This window comes from Branchiostoma floridae, chromosome 1 (assembly GCF_000003815.2).
Source record: "Branchiostoma floridae strain S238N-H82 chromosome 1, Bfl_VNyyK, whole genome shotgun sequence".
Lineage (NCBI taxonomy): Eukaryota > Metazoa > Chordata > Leptocardii > Amphioxiformes > Branchiostomatidae > Branchiostoma > Branchiostoma floridae.
In genome coordinates, this window is record NC_049979.1 from 3984989 (window position 1) to 3999247 (window position 14259).

Here is a 14259-nt window from a genome sequence, read left to right on the forward strand (position 1 = left end):
TAACTTGCACCAAAAGAAACTTACTTGCACAACCCAAAATAGTGAACTGTTAACCCTTTATTCTTCTTCTGAAAATTTGCAAATATATGGGGATACATAAAGACCACATGTTTGGATATTTGTTTTCCAAAGCGTATTTTATTTTGGATTTCAAATTGTACAACAAATGTGAATTTAGGCTTAATTTAAGACAATTCAATGTCTACAACTTGATAAGATCAATAGATTTCTTCTGGACTCTTCGAGTGACTTCCATCACTATTCTTAACCATCGCTAGAACAACTCAATACAAACACATATAACTGGAAAATCCAGTTGATCATATCAAAGTCACTAAATTGTATGCAAAATGTATTTACTCATATGCAAATCAAGGTAAGACAACACCATAGGAATTATTAGCATTATAGAGATGGAATTGTCTTCAAATTTTGTTTACCTGGATGTCTAACCAAGTTTAGAAATAACAAATTTAGGCTATTTTTTTATTCAGTGTTGTTTTCTTTTACCTTTCAATGGCAGACAATATTCTTGGTGTGTGTAAGCTTTTTCTAAAGTCAGGTATTAGTGGATAAAAGTAACTTGCACTGGTGCAAGTTTGGTCCAAACTTACTTGCACCACACCAATTTTACATGCACAAACTTGCATATGCATGTGGTATTTCGAGCCCTGCAAGCAGATCTTGTGGTGGTTTAAGAAAGTATCATAAGCTGGGGAAGGAGTTTAGCCAGCAGAGGACATTTCATTTCCACCGTAAGATCTGCTTGGAGATTACCTCACAGCAGGGAGAAACTCCCTCAGCATCTTAAGCAAATCACCAAGAAGTGGTTTCCTGGAGAGCCTGGTCGTTCATCATATTGTGAAATGAGTCTTCTGAGTGGTGTGTTTTTTGAGCTGTTGCTGCATTGTAGTTTTTGTACCAATGAAAGTGAAAGTGTTCCTAGGCAATGAAAGTGTTCCTAGCTAATGGAAGTGTTCCTGTCCAGTGAAAGTGTTCCTTAAAATGTTCCTATCCAGTGAAAGTGTCCCTTGTCAGTGAAAGTCTTTCTAGTCAGTGAAAGTGTTGCTGAAAATATTCCTAGCCATTCAAAGTGTCCCTAGCAAGTGAAAGTGTTTCTAGGCAGTGAAAGTGTTCCTAGCCAGTGAAAGCATTCATAGCCAGTGAAAGTGTTCCTAGCCAGTGAAAGCATCCGTAGCCAGTGAAAGTGTCCCTAGCCAGTGAAAGTGTTCCTAGGCAGTGAAAGTGTTCCTAGCCAGTGAAAGCATCTGTAGCCAGTGAAAGTGTTCCTAGCCAGTGAAAGCATTGGTAGCCAGTGAAAGCATTCCTAGCCAGTGAAAGCATCCATAGCCAGTGAAAGTGTTCCTAGGCAGTGAAAGTGTTCCTAGCCAGTGAAAGTGTTCCTAGCCAGTGAAAGCATCCATAGCCAGTGAAAGTGTTCCTAGCCAGTGAAAGTGTTCCTAGCCAGTGAAAGTGTTCCTAGCCAGTGAAAGTGTTCCTAGCCAGTGAAAGTGTTCGTAGCCAGTGAAAGTGTTCGCAGCCAGTGAAAGTGTTATCAGATGTGTATATCAGGCCAGAAGTGAAAGCGATGGTATCAGATACAGGTCTGTATCAGTGAGAGTAGGGACGGCAGATGGTATCAGATACAGGTCTGTATCAGTGAGAGTGGGGACGGCAGATGGGAGCCAGTTTGGTGCTGATAAGGACCGAAGCATCAATAAAGCCGCTGGAAAATGGAATTACACAAAGCCTCCCTGTGTACGGAACCCTGGGCTTTCATAAATATGGAACATTCCAGTACTCAATCGTCATCCACTAGGGGTGGGTACAAAACTGTTTTTTTTCTCATTGGACCGGTCCAGAAAAAAGGGACCTGAAAAAATTTGGTGGACCGGATGTTGTTGCAGACCAATTTGAAAATGAACAGATTATATAATCAGGCATTCATACGTTTTGGGGCTTAGCAGTTGAGGCAAAAACAAGAGCGAAGCAGAGTAGAGTACATAGTTTTTTTCACCAATTTTTACAGTCAGAGGCAGGTAGTACCAGACCTACCTGACCTGGACCTGATCCTCTGGATCTGAACCGGACCGGGACCGGAATTTTCTGTACCGGTTCCCACCCCTGTCCTCCACTCCTTGGTACAGAGCCCACTACATACACTACAAAGGGAATACTAGACTCTTGAAAAATTATTGAAATTCAAAATTTCCATTTTGACCTATCAGAGTACACCAGGGATTTCCCTTTTTGATATGGTAAATTTCTCCAAAAATCATTGAACATATTTTTTGTTACACAGAAATAAAGGTGTAATAGTTGGGAAGTATGGCATTTACACATAAATAGAGGATTCCAAACAAACAAAAAATAGTCACATTCAGAATCGGAGCATAGCTCACCGTACACACAAAATGTGATCAGCGTTTCAACTACCAGGTTTCATTGTAGAACTTGTTATGAACTTAAGTTTCTAATTGCTAGCTAAGGTTCGCCCATGGTGGTTCAGGACCAACCAAAAAACAATTTGACAGTTAATTGGTGCTCCTATCTGGAACGGGAGACTTCGGAGGCTGGTTTTAGCTACTTGTATATTCTGCTTGTCAGTCAGAGGGTCAGGCTCAGATTAGCGTGGATATGAGGTGTGCCGCAATCGGCTACTGTAAAGAGACTTTTATAAGTTTGCAATGGTTTAATGTGCAGTTTTGGCAGTGACTGCAAAATAATCTACGTATTTGCCTTAAACAAGCCACATTTGTATGATGTATGCATTACTAAGTGCTCATTTCCTACTAACAAACCCATTAAAACCAATGAAGCTATTACTTTGTGTGAAACGGAAACCACCGCAGAAATTTTTGCTCTGTTCTGCCTGCCTATCCCCTTGTCTAAACTCAACATGTACAAACAATGCATTCTAGTGTCAAGTGTTAGACGTAACATTTCTGTCAATCCATAGGACCTTTGCTGAGTCACTTTCAAGTAGTTTCCGACTGGCCGTCAGTAAAAGGCATCAGTGTTTCCTTTACTATAGCGGTACGTGACTATCGTGTCATAGCAAACTCAATACCACTGCGAACACTCCATTTTCTCCTTATTGTGAAAGAGCAAACTTAGATGCATTTACAGTATCGCCCCGCCGTTGACCACAATCGACAACCCACCACCTAGGTACCAAAACGGCTCATTGGCTCTGTTATAGGGGCCCTAAACATCAGGAAACTGGCATGTAATGGGGATGGAGACGGTGAATGGTTGTTTTAAAGCCTTTACAGGCTCTAAATGGCACAAGGGCTGCTTCTAAACCTGCCACATTGGGACACATGTATCCATTACTGAAGTGCATATTTTGCCTTAAACCTGCCACATTTGTCTCACATTGGGGCAAAGTATCCATTGCTGAAGTGCATATTTGCCTTAAACTTGCCACATTTGTCTCACATTGGGCCAAAGTATCCATTACAGAAGTGCATATTTGCCTTAAACCTGCCACATTTGTCTCCTGTTCACAAGTATGGATTACTAAGTGCATGTATTTCCTATAAGACCCCACTAAAGTCCATTGAAGCTATTACTAGTGTGTGAGTGTATACCGCTACTTTGCCACAGGTCACGGCTGTCTGTGGCGTTTTGGTTTTACCTCGCCACATAAAACTCTTCCAGCTGAAAGGTGAGTGAACGGGCAATGCCTGATGTCATTTACAGCAGTGTGGGGAAGTTGGCTAGAAATGCAACCTGCATATGCTGGTTAGTGCAGGTAAAATTGGAGCTGTGCAGGTATTTCTGGTGTCTACCTGCACCTAACCTGCACTGGTCCATGAACTGGGTTTTATAGTATTATACATAAAAATCCTATAATGTAGGTGTATATGGAATTGTATTCAGCTGCATTGACTGTTACCACATATAGATTTATATAAAAGGAAAAAAATAGCAATGGTTCCTGAACAAATTTAGTATGATCCATACTTCCTAAATTCAGAGTGGTGCAGGTAAAATTTGTTTGGTGCAGGTATTATATGCAGAAAAAAGTATTTTGAGCCCTGAAACCCTTCCAGCTGAAAGGTGAGTGTACGGGCAGTGCCTGATGGTATTTACAGCAGTGTGGGGAAGTGTGCAATGCCAAGGGTCCGTCTGCTGCACCAATCAGCACCATTACAACATGACGAATGACCGTGGTTTGGGAAAGGGCTAACTTCCCCGGCTCGTTTTCCCATTTGTGGGACTTCACAGTCTGTCACATTTCCGGACTGTAGTTGGCAGGCGGTACTAGTTACTTCTACAGTGCTCTAAACTGAATATGAAGTGGGGTCCCTAGTTAGGTACATGTACCTTTCTTTTCATCACACACTGGTGTATTCTGTGTTTGGTAGCCCATTCACTGGTATTGTATTCCCATAAAAATTGATTCCATGTGCAAACTGCACATTTTATGTTACACGGATGTCCACTTTATCTCAGATGAATCATGAACATGTAAATATGTGTAGTTTACTGACACAATGTATTCACTTTTCACTGATGAAGTTTAGAATGGTGTTTGACAAAGTTATAGCCCTTTTGGATCTGAAGAATTCAGAGCTCACATGTAGACTTTCACACTGAAGTTTTCCACAGCTGTGAAAGGTTCAAAGTCTCTACCAGACCCTGGCCTGATGAATAGTAATAGCGGACTATGGCCAAGTTGGGAATAAAAGCCTAGTAGGAGTTACTGTAATTGTCCGGAGTGAACTGACAGGCAGATATCTGTATCTATATAGCCGGTATAACCGCCCTTCAGCGTAACACGCCAGCTATATAGATAGCTGGATTGACTGCAAAAGGCTGACTAAAATCCCATAGCAACTTGTTTGTCCCCATATGGCCAAATTCTTCTGCCATCCAGCCGACACATCTGCTTGGAGACTAGTGAAAGGTAACCAGTTCAGTGAATCTGACAGACCAGTGTCAGGTCTAATATCACCTACATGTATACCTTCATTTGTTGTCTACAGACATGTACATGTAGCTTGTTTTGTATTTTCTAGTTGCAGATTTTACTTTCAAAGGAAAAAAATGTCCACAAAGACACATCCATACTTATAGATCTGCTTGGAGATAAGTTATCATATGAATCTGGCCAGTAAAAAAACTCTCCCCCCCCAAGTTTTGATTGGTCTGGTGGCCCCAGAGGCAGGTGTGTGTTGACAGAAGTGGTGTCCGACTGTGGATTCCGTGCTCAGACTGGGTCTTCCTGTGGGACTGGGCTGGGGGAAAGGAATTTCTAGCCTGATTAAATCTCGCTTATAGCAGCCTGCCCAACATCCGCCGGCCTCCTCAGGGAGGGGCCAGTTACAGCCCGGGACAGCAGAGTTTGTGTTACGCAGACTATGGAATTTCCAGTTAGAAGTAAGCCTGATCTCAATGATATCTATGGTGCAGATTATCAAGGTCTAACTCGGGGCCTGCTGTAGCATTTTCTTGTGGGGATGTTGGCCCTGAAGCCGAGTCTGACATCCAGGCTAAGTCAGAAGGGGCTTCTGCCACAGAGACCTGAGATCACTCATGCCCTTTTCTGTCCAAACAACTTTGTTTCATACCAGTTTGATTGGACCAAACAGCTAAACAAAAAAATGACTTTTTGGCTTCTGTAGAAGTTTGTATTTTGTTCTTTTGCAACCTAACATTAAAGCATTATCCAAAGTTGCTTTCAATTGATGATATATCCCAGGTACCTGGGTGCCATCCTTGTTAGTTTGCCAGGGCTCCCATACCTGTAGCCTTACAAACAAGTAAGACAGTGAGTATAGTGGCTCCAGTATTGCTGCGGTCACATTACCAAACCGAGGCCTGGCCAGGATGTTCAAGGAAACAAAAGATAAAAGTGTTTATCAAGTAATATACACAATTATGCGTTCTTAGTGCTCTATATCATACTCTTTGTTCCCAAAATCTGCCTGGCCGGGTCACTGTTTGGACATGTGAGGGTAACATAAGCTAAGATGGATGCATGACTCCCAGGCTTGGAGATAGAGGAGCAAAGGTTAAGTTGTAAAGCTGCTGTCCAAAGCTAAACACTCCCACCAGGCCTTAACAGAAACTGCTCAGGCCTTATAATTAGCTGTCTGGGAATTTACAGGCCTGAACTCTGCATACTGTTATGGGAGTTCCCTTCACGGGACTGATACCCGATACCTGCCCTGGCCTGATGTACAGGTCAAGCCGAATACTAGGGTCAGGTTACTGTCGATATACTGAGAGTGCATGTGCACTTTTGTGCACGCAGATTTTTAGCTGTGCACATAATTTATTCCTGCACCTATAGATATTTGTTCATATTAGGTTTATGTACAATGTACTATTGTACTTTGTTACACACTGTCTACATTTCAGTATCAGAAAAAAAAAGAAAACCTTTTTGTACTTCTTGTTTAGATTAGAATTTTGAAGTTAGTTTGCAAATTTGGGTTTAAATAATCTATCTTTAAAGGCAACTACATTTTAGGTACACTTCAAATGTGCACCTCGCCTATTCCCCAAAATGAGTTTGGAATCCCAACTGTGGTACAACTGAGCTGGAACACCTCAGAAGACAACCTGAAAGCTCACAAGTAACACAAGAGGCAGCTTATCATGGACAACATGTGTCATTCTTGTTTTTAGACATTCCTTCCCCATATTCAGCTTTTATTTAAGTGTTAACAGAAAAATTTGTGATTCACAATTCAAAAGCTACTCAAACAACTGGATATATTTTGCAAATGGTCAGGTGTTTCAGACAACAGCCACTATCTTCTGATGAATAGACTGCAAAATAATGACTGAAATCCCATAGCAACTTATATATACACACATACACACATCCATCACATGTATCTGACCAGGAAGACAGCAAATGCTGTCTGAAACATCCACATGACCGTTTACAACATCTATCCAGTTGCTTGAGCATCTTTTGCATCGTGTATCTCATTACGTCTAACCTTTATCAACGTAGCCCAATCTTAGATGACAGTATTTTTTCTTTCTTGTGTCAAGTACTGTAAGGTACAAAGATATCAATAATATTATGATGTATAATATTATATACATGTATTACAGTTCACTTCAGCAGATACAAAAGGAATGTTTCAAAACTTGTCAAAAAGTCTGTTGTTCTTCTACTCTATACACAGCTAACTATTTACTTTTTTTTACAAGTTTAAATATAAAGCACAAATTGTCTCAGTCAACCTGTACTGCAAGTTGTTGTCCAAGCAATGATTGAAAATAGGCAATACTACTTACATATCATTTATTAAGACAGAAGCAATATATTGTTATTTGTTATTATGTCTACCTAGAAGGAATTAAAGTCTTGAATGGGCACTTATCTCAACGCTATGTCTTACTCTCCAAGCAGAGGTTAGGCCACGGCTTGGACATTTTTCTAGGCGCTTTTGTCGGGTTGTCTTCTTTTTGTTTGTCAGTACAGTCAAATGGCACAAAAGAAACCCTGACAAAAAAGAAAGCCCGCATAAAAAGATGTCCAAAACCAGCCGGAGCCTAACCTCTGCTTGGGGAGCAGCTATGTGTCAATCCTGTGTCAATCTAATCTCCAAGCAGATCCTACGGCGCCATAAGATAGTTTCAAAACTGGCCAAGGAGTGAAGCCAGCTAAGGGAGTCAAACGGGCACCGGAGTTTGATACTATACATTACGCACCGTGGATCTGGTTGGAGATTAGTGTCAATCAGCCAATTAGGCGTAGAAAATGAGTTCTGGGATCTGTCCCCCTTGTACTCCCGTCCCATTGGTGCTCTCGGACGAGCACTGGAACTGGAATGTGACGCTGCCCAGCGTGATCTCGCTGACGCCCTCCTGACCGAAGTAGCTCAGCTCTGCCCCGTCCAGGATCGCGCTCGCCGTGTAGAACGTGTCCGGGTCGATCTGAACCGGGTGTTTGAACCACACCGGGAACGTGTTGCTCGAACCGTCCGAGAAAAACTTCACCGTGTTCTCCGCCAGCACCTTCCCGGATTGCTTGATCTCTATTTTGACCGTGTAGTCCGCGGCGCCGGAGCTCGAGCCGTACAGCCCGAATCCGGCCATGAAGATCCGCTTGTCCACGGCGAACTGTATGCTGTCGCAGCGTCCCCGGTACCGCCACTGGTTACTGCGGTAGGCGGAGGACTGGAACCGGTGACACCGCTCCGGCTTCATGCCGGTCCGAGGCACTAGGGGGAAGTCCAGCACGGGCTTGTTCCTGGCCGTGTAGTAGAGGAAGATGTCCGCGGTCTCCTGTAACGTGAGGATGCCGGACTGAGCGGCGCCGTTGGCATACTCCTCCAGGCTCATGGCCGGCACGCGGATCAGGTACAGCGCCCGCCCCAGCACGCGGCGCTTGTTGTTCGCGTTCGCCTGCAGGTTCTGTCTCCTGCACTCCGCCTCCGCCCACCGCGCGGCCGCGTCGAATATCACGATCTCCTTGGCGTTCAGACTCTCCCTGCCGAGCACGGTCTCCAGAGTCTCGTAGTCGATCTCCGTGAAGCCCTCGGAGTTGAGGGCCAGCTCGGCCTGCGCGTCGATGACCTGCCAACACCTAGAGCAATAGAGAGGGTACAAAGAAAACCTTGTTGTCGTATATTACGGTATAATTCTTGGTCGCAGTTTTTTTAGGTACAGCATGACTTTGAAACAATTGTCATTTCCAGCTCTATGCAAAGGATGACATGAAATGTGTACTAAGGTTGCTAACACTTTGTTCAGCTACACGACTTTCTTGAAAACTGTGATGTGTGTCTCCATGGCAAGAATCTCAGGTCAAAATAATATATGGCCTCCTTTGGCCTAAATACCAGATACCGCAATTCAAATGTAGAACCACTAGATATCGTAAGACTACCATTCCTTTTAAACTGGATGTCCTACTCGATGACAAAGTATTAGCGCTACTGTATGTTGTGTCTAGTAACGAGTGAGATCGCGTGGCACAATTGGCAGCGCGTTAGGCTCAAACCCAAAAGGTCCTGAGTTCGAACCCCGCCATGTCATCGATCTTGCGCCATTGGGAAAGGCACTTTACACCACTTTCCTCACTTCGCTAAAGTGAAAAATGAGTATATAGGCTACAAAATCATCAGCAAGTTGAAGTTGGTAGCCTCAAACGAAAGAAGAAGAAGTCGAGTAAACCATTCAATCACCTCTGCATGAGCTCGGGCTCCTCGAACAGCCGGCTCTGGGACAGGAGGACGCAGGCGTTCCGCGCACTCAGGCTGGTCTCCAGGAAGGTGACGCAGGCCTTGGCCAGGTGCGGCACGATGTACTTCTTGGCAGAGTAGAGCGTGGCCAGGACCGTGTCCGGCTCCAGGTCGATCTCATCACAGTAGAGATACCTGCAACAAAATGGAATAAGAAGACAAAAAGTGGTGTATTAATATTTCCGTGTTTCTGTGTTATTTTTGCCTTTGTTTACTCACCGACATGTATTACATGCATGATTGACAAAATAATAACAAGTTAACAACACTTACAGTTCACAACTGATGGACACATGCATACATGATTAGGGGAGGGAGGTAAATTAACACCAAAGATACAGATCTGGAAATTCACTTGCACCATAAAGCAAAGCCACTAGGAGACCCATAATAGACCTTGAGGTTTGACTTTTGTCTTTCAAGACCATCCCATACCACACGAATATAATCACAATCCATCTGCAGGTACTTAATTACTGACTACAAATACCTGGGAACATAAACATACAGACACACGGAAAACAATACTACACCAGTGCAACTCCATTTTTGCAGAGAAAAGAACAACACTATCCATGCCTACACAACACTGGTGAAACAGTGACTCACTTGAGCATGGCTAGGAAGGCTTGCGGCTCCACATCGGGGATCTCGATGTCAGCCTTGTTCTCCGCCAGTCCTCCGAAGAACATGGCGTAGAAGACGGTGCTTCCCGTGGCCAGCACGTACTTGTGTGCCGGGATCCGCTTGGCGGCTTTGGGCGGACCCACCAGGAAGTGGACGTCGCTCATCAGCTCGTTGTTGAACATGAGCGCGTTTCGCTCCCGCACGGAGGCCTTCAGACCTGGGGGAAGGGATGGACAGGATGATGTACAAAGGTTTCACTCGCTACGTGGAAACAGCATGAACTGAAGATTTGGAAAAGAGGACAAGATATCACAACTAGAAGTTCTACTGCAGTACCACAGAAAGTCGCTTGAAGCCCTTCAAATTTGACCTCTGTTTTCCTGCCCACGTAACAAATATAATAACTTTTTAAGGATTCACCAATGGCTTTTCAAGATATGGTATCAACACACACCACACGCACACACAAGTGTGTGTGTGTGCAGTGGTCACTGTGCACACACACACACATGGCACCTAAAACACAACCTTCTTGCAAAAGGCAAGAAAAACATGACAACTCTAGAGTCTCCAATGTAAGTGTGCTGTGAAAATATGTTATCTTTTGTCAATGTTCCTGTTACCTTCTCGCCATTGAATTTGGACTATTTTCACAACACACAAACGGTTACAGAGCACCTGGAGATGAGCACCTTGTGACCAGAAAAAAAACATTAAACAAGGACAACAACAACAGCAGCTTGTTACCCTGCCAGTTGGGCACGTCCGTGGTGACGGGAGGCGCCGGTGCCACCGCCGCGGCGCTGCTCTGCTTCTGGTGGAAGGTGGGCACCGCGGGCTCCTGCTGCTGCGCTCGGGCGGCCCTCACCTGCGCCGCCGCCGCCTGCTGCTGCTGCACCACCCCGGCAGGCTTTCCCGGGACCTGCTCGTTACTCTCTTCCCGCCTGTCGCCCATGTTGACTCTGAGGCAGTGCGAGAGAAGATGGATCACTTTCATGTTTCCTTCGGAACTACATCTACCCTACAATAAACCCCTGAGCTCGCATCATCCACCGATCAGCGAGCTCTCTGGTGAGGAAAACACATTTTTCCTGGACGGAACAGCGCTGTACTTTGGAGGGCGGGTTTAGAAATGCCTGCTAGAAAATGTCCGTACGAATTTTTGATATCCATATAGGGAGGTGGCTGCCGAAATTTCCGCCGTATCACACCGGCTTCGTGTGTCAACTCTTCGCTTCGCGGGAAGACGGAAAAATGGAACGAGTTTTTCGATACGGCAGCCCGTCTGTCAGATAAAAATTATGCCGACGTTACTACAGTACAAGAGGGGGTCGCCCCACCAAAACCCGGCGAATTTGCATTCATGTCGCGTCTTCACTCAGCTTGCCGTAAACGCTACGAGTTTCGCCCGGTTATCGCCCTGCTCCCATGCCGACAGTCCCGGAAAACTCCGGCTGTGTATCGGCTGGAGGTAAACTGGGTCTGCTGAGATAGAATCACACACATCGCTCTCAGAAACTTCAAGTATGACAAACTGACTACAGGCGCAGCTTCGCGTACCTACCAATTTTCTCGATTTCCCGACTTCCTGCGCCAAATCTCACCCACCCATGGGGACGAGTAGTATCTTCGCTAAGTTCAAAGTTAACAAGACTTGGTTAATTGATAGTTTCGGTGCTGTGGTACGTGGAATATTACCTAGAAGAATGTCCAGCTCCGAAAATGACTTGCCCCGGGCGCCATATTTGGCTTCCCGATCACTCCCATGATGCCACGCGTGGGTGGGACGTACCACTGGGGAAATGGGGTCAATGTTTACAAACAAAAAGTGGAGGGACAAAAAGTTTTGTAAAAAGTAAAACGAGTTTACTTAACTTTACATCACCGGTTACACCATCCGAAAAAATAAGAAACTCTTTGACCTGGTATGGATTTCATATGATGATGATGATGATGAATTACAATAAAATAAAATTTGAAGTTGAGAACTTTTGGTTAAAGTGTGATAAATGTTTTATTGTGTATTTCCCAGACCCATAACTTTGTAACTTGTGCCCAATACAAACTGAGCACCAAATCAATACAGACTGGTTTTACACATTTACATGCTAAAATAAAGAAATTATCATTCAAATACTAGATACACAAATACTAGCCTGTATCTGACACACTTTAAATTTCATTCATCTACTTGTGATACCATGTGAAAATTAAATCTGAATCTGAAAGGAGGAGAACGTTTTTTTGACAAAGGGAAAACCATAGCCTGACTAAAATCGCGCTCCTACCGGCCGGCCCTACAATTGCCGCCGCTCAAGGGGGAGGGGGTCATTAAACCCAGCCAGCGAGAGATTGTGTAAACAAAGGCTAGCGAAAAATACAGCTGTATATGGTCAGCTACAAACTTAACAAATAGAACTACAAAATATTCCTTAAAATCCAACTTGCAGAACAATACAGGCTTAAGTATGGAAAGCTCTGATACAATCAGGTGGGGACAACCATCGACTTTCAGTACATCTTTTCTAATGACAAAGCAAATTTTGTGTATATACAATTAAGGAAACCTTAGTAAAAGAAGTCTCAAAGTCCAGGGCAACTGTTCCCACATAATTCCGCATATAAAATTAGCTGCTGTCAGTTAATTTTGGTTGGTGAGGGCAGGTTGAATGTTGCTGGTTAAAGAAGACAGGTGGTTGCTTTGGAGGGGGTCTTTTATTTATTTATTTATTTATTGGTTTGGCTGCACCGAACACACAGCCAGGGCTGCCCAACTAGCCTATGGCTATTACAAAGGGCTAGGGGTCTTTACTATGTAAAAATGGATGGGACTGTTTCACAGTGTCCTCTGGCGGCAGGTGGTTGCTCAGAAAGGTTTCACTCTATTGACGTTCTTGTTCTTGTTTTGATACTTGGTAACACCCCTTAGTGTTGGGGCAATCCACCCAGGGCGCAGTACGGCTGTTTTATTGGCCGTGTTGTAACACCTCTTCCTTGAACTTAACGGGATTAGCTTGAAGGATGGTTGAGTATGGTAGATTATTCCAGATGATAGTGGTTGTTGGGAAGTATGAGTATTTGAGACAATCTTTATTGGTCTTGAGTTTGTGCTTGACGTATTTGATATCCATGTGTCTCCGCAGACCCGTGCCTGTACATTCACCGTTTCGCGCACAAGCTGGAGTTCGGGGAGCGGACCCACGAGGTGTCGATGACTGCCCTGCGCCTGGTGTCGCGGATGAAGCGGGACTGGATGCACGGCGGCAGGCGGCCCTCGGGGCTGTGCGGAGCAGGTACGTGTTTGTTTGTTTGTTTGCTTGAGGTGTCGATGACGGCGCTGCGTCTGGTGTCACGGATGAAGCGGGACTGGATGCACGGCGGCAGGCGGCCCTCGGGGCTGTGCGGAGCAGGTACGTGTTTGTTTGTTTGTTTGTTTGTTTGTTTGCTTGAGGTGTCGATGACGGCGCTTCGTCTGGTGTCGCGGATGAAGCGGGACTGGATGCACGGCGGCAGGCGGCCCTCGGGGCTCTGCGGAGCAGGTACGTGTTTGTTTGTTTGTTTGTTTGTTTGAGGTGTCGATGACGGCGCTGAGTCTTTTGTTGCGAATGAAACAGGACTGGATGCACGGCGGCAGGCGGCCCTCGGGGCTGTGCGGAGCAGGTACGTGTTTGTTTGTTTGTTTGTTTGTTTGTTTGCTTGAGGTGTCGATGACAGCCCTGCGCCTGGTGTCACGGATGAAGCGGGACTGGATGCATGGCGGCAGGCGGCCCTCGGGGCTGTGCGGAGCAGGTACGTGTTTGTTTGTTTGTTTGTTTGTTTGTTTGCTTGAGGTGTCGATGACGATGCTGCGTCTGGTGTCACGGATGAAGTGGGACTGGATGCACGGCGGCAGGCGGCCCTCTGGGCTGTGCGGAGCAGGTACGTGTTTGTTTGTTTGTTTGTTTGAGGTGTCGATGAGGGCGCTGCGTCTGGTGTCACGGATGAAGCGGGACTGGATGCACGGCGGCAGGCGGCCCTCGGGGCTGTGCGGAGCAGGTATGTGTTTGTTTGTTTGTTTGTTTGCACCTGCAGGAGAAAGTCCACATTCTTGTAAAACCACAGGTCGCGCCAATATGATATTTCAGTTCTCAAAACCATCGGGTCAATTGGAAAAAGAATTTCTATGTTGTCAAAAGATTTTGCATGGATAAGAAACTGTAAATGCATTTAAGTTGGTGGGGATTTAATTTCGCGGTAGCGAGAAAATAGAGTCTTTGTAGCGTCATAGACTGTAGTCACATACTATAATGGATAAATGTACGCGGTGGTTTTAAGTTCCCGCAAAAACTGCGAACATAAAACCACGGCAAACATTTCTGCATTTACAGTATTGTGTATGAGACCTTCCCCAGTCAATTTTCCAATTTTAGCCACA

At 44.9% G+C, this 14259-nt stretch overlaps 2 protein-coding genes across 5 annotated transcripts in view; one reads left to right on the forward strand and one right to left on the reverse strand.

Annotated features, from left to right (window-relative positions):
* Positions 1 to 6996: 6996 nt before the first annotated feature.
* Positions 6997 to 11693, reverse strand: LOC118409594 (BTB/POZ domain-containing protein 6-like). Of its 3 annotated transcripts, none has more exons than XM_035810735.1 (5): positions 11406 to 11693; positions 10593 to 10807; positions 9828 to 10062; positions 9162 to 9353; positions 6997 to 8560 (listed from the first exon to the last, which is right to left on the reverse strand). In XM_035810735.1, the coding sequence occupies exons 2-5, from the start codon at positions 10798 to 10800 to the stop codon at positions 7720 to 7722; spliced, it is 1476 nt and encodes a 491-aa protein (XP_035666628.1). In that variant the 5' UTR covers positions 10801 to 10807; positions 11406 to 11693; the 3' UTR covers positions 6997 to 7719. The 3 variants fall into 3 exon arrangements, with proteins under 3 accessions (XP_035666628.1, XP_035666619.1, XP_035666636.1); XM_035810726.1 differs by having other exon boundaries at positions 11410 to 11688; XM_035810743.1 differs by having other exon boundaries at positions 11544 to 11656.
* Positions 11694 to 13278: 1585 nt separating this feature from the next.
* Positions 13279 to 14259, forward strand: part of LOC118409611 (transcription factor IIIB 90 kDa subunit-like) — an 11807-nt gene continuing 10826 nt past the window's right edge. Inside the window, exon 1 of one of the 2 annotated variants that reach the window (XM_035810757.1) lies at positions 13279 to 13384. In XM_035810757.1, the coding sequence (XP_035666650.1) occupies positions 13303 to 13384 (82 nt within the window). In that variant the 5' untranslated portion in view covers positions 13279 to 13302. Of the gene's footprint in view, positions 13385 to 13773; positions 13881 to 14259 lie in introns of those variants that run through there. The other variant, XM_035810766.1, reaches the window with a different exon arrangement.

What these genes read in the sequence shown, in the direction of transcription:
- LOC118409594 (XM_035810735.1), bottom strand. Translation starts at nt 10,800, where the DNA reads ATGGGCGACAGGCGGGAAGAGAGTAACGAGCAGGTCCCGGGAAAGCCT. An exon ending in GGACGTGCCCAACTGGCAGG is followed by an intron (nt 10,063 to 10,592) that starts GTAACAAGCTGC and finishes CCCTTCCCCCAG; the next exon opens with GTCTGAAGGCCTCCGTGCGG. An exon ending in GAGCCCGAGCTCATGCAGAG is followed by an intron (nt 8,561 to 9,161) that starts GTGATTGAATGG and finishes CTATTGCTCTAG; the next exon opens with GTGTTGGCAGGTCATCGACG.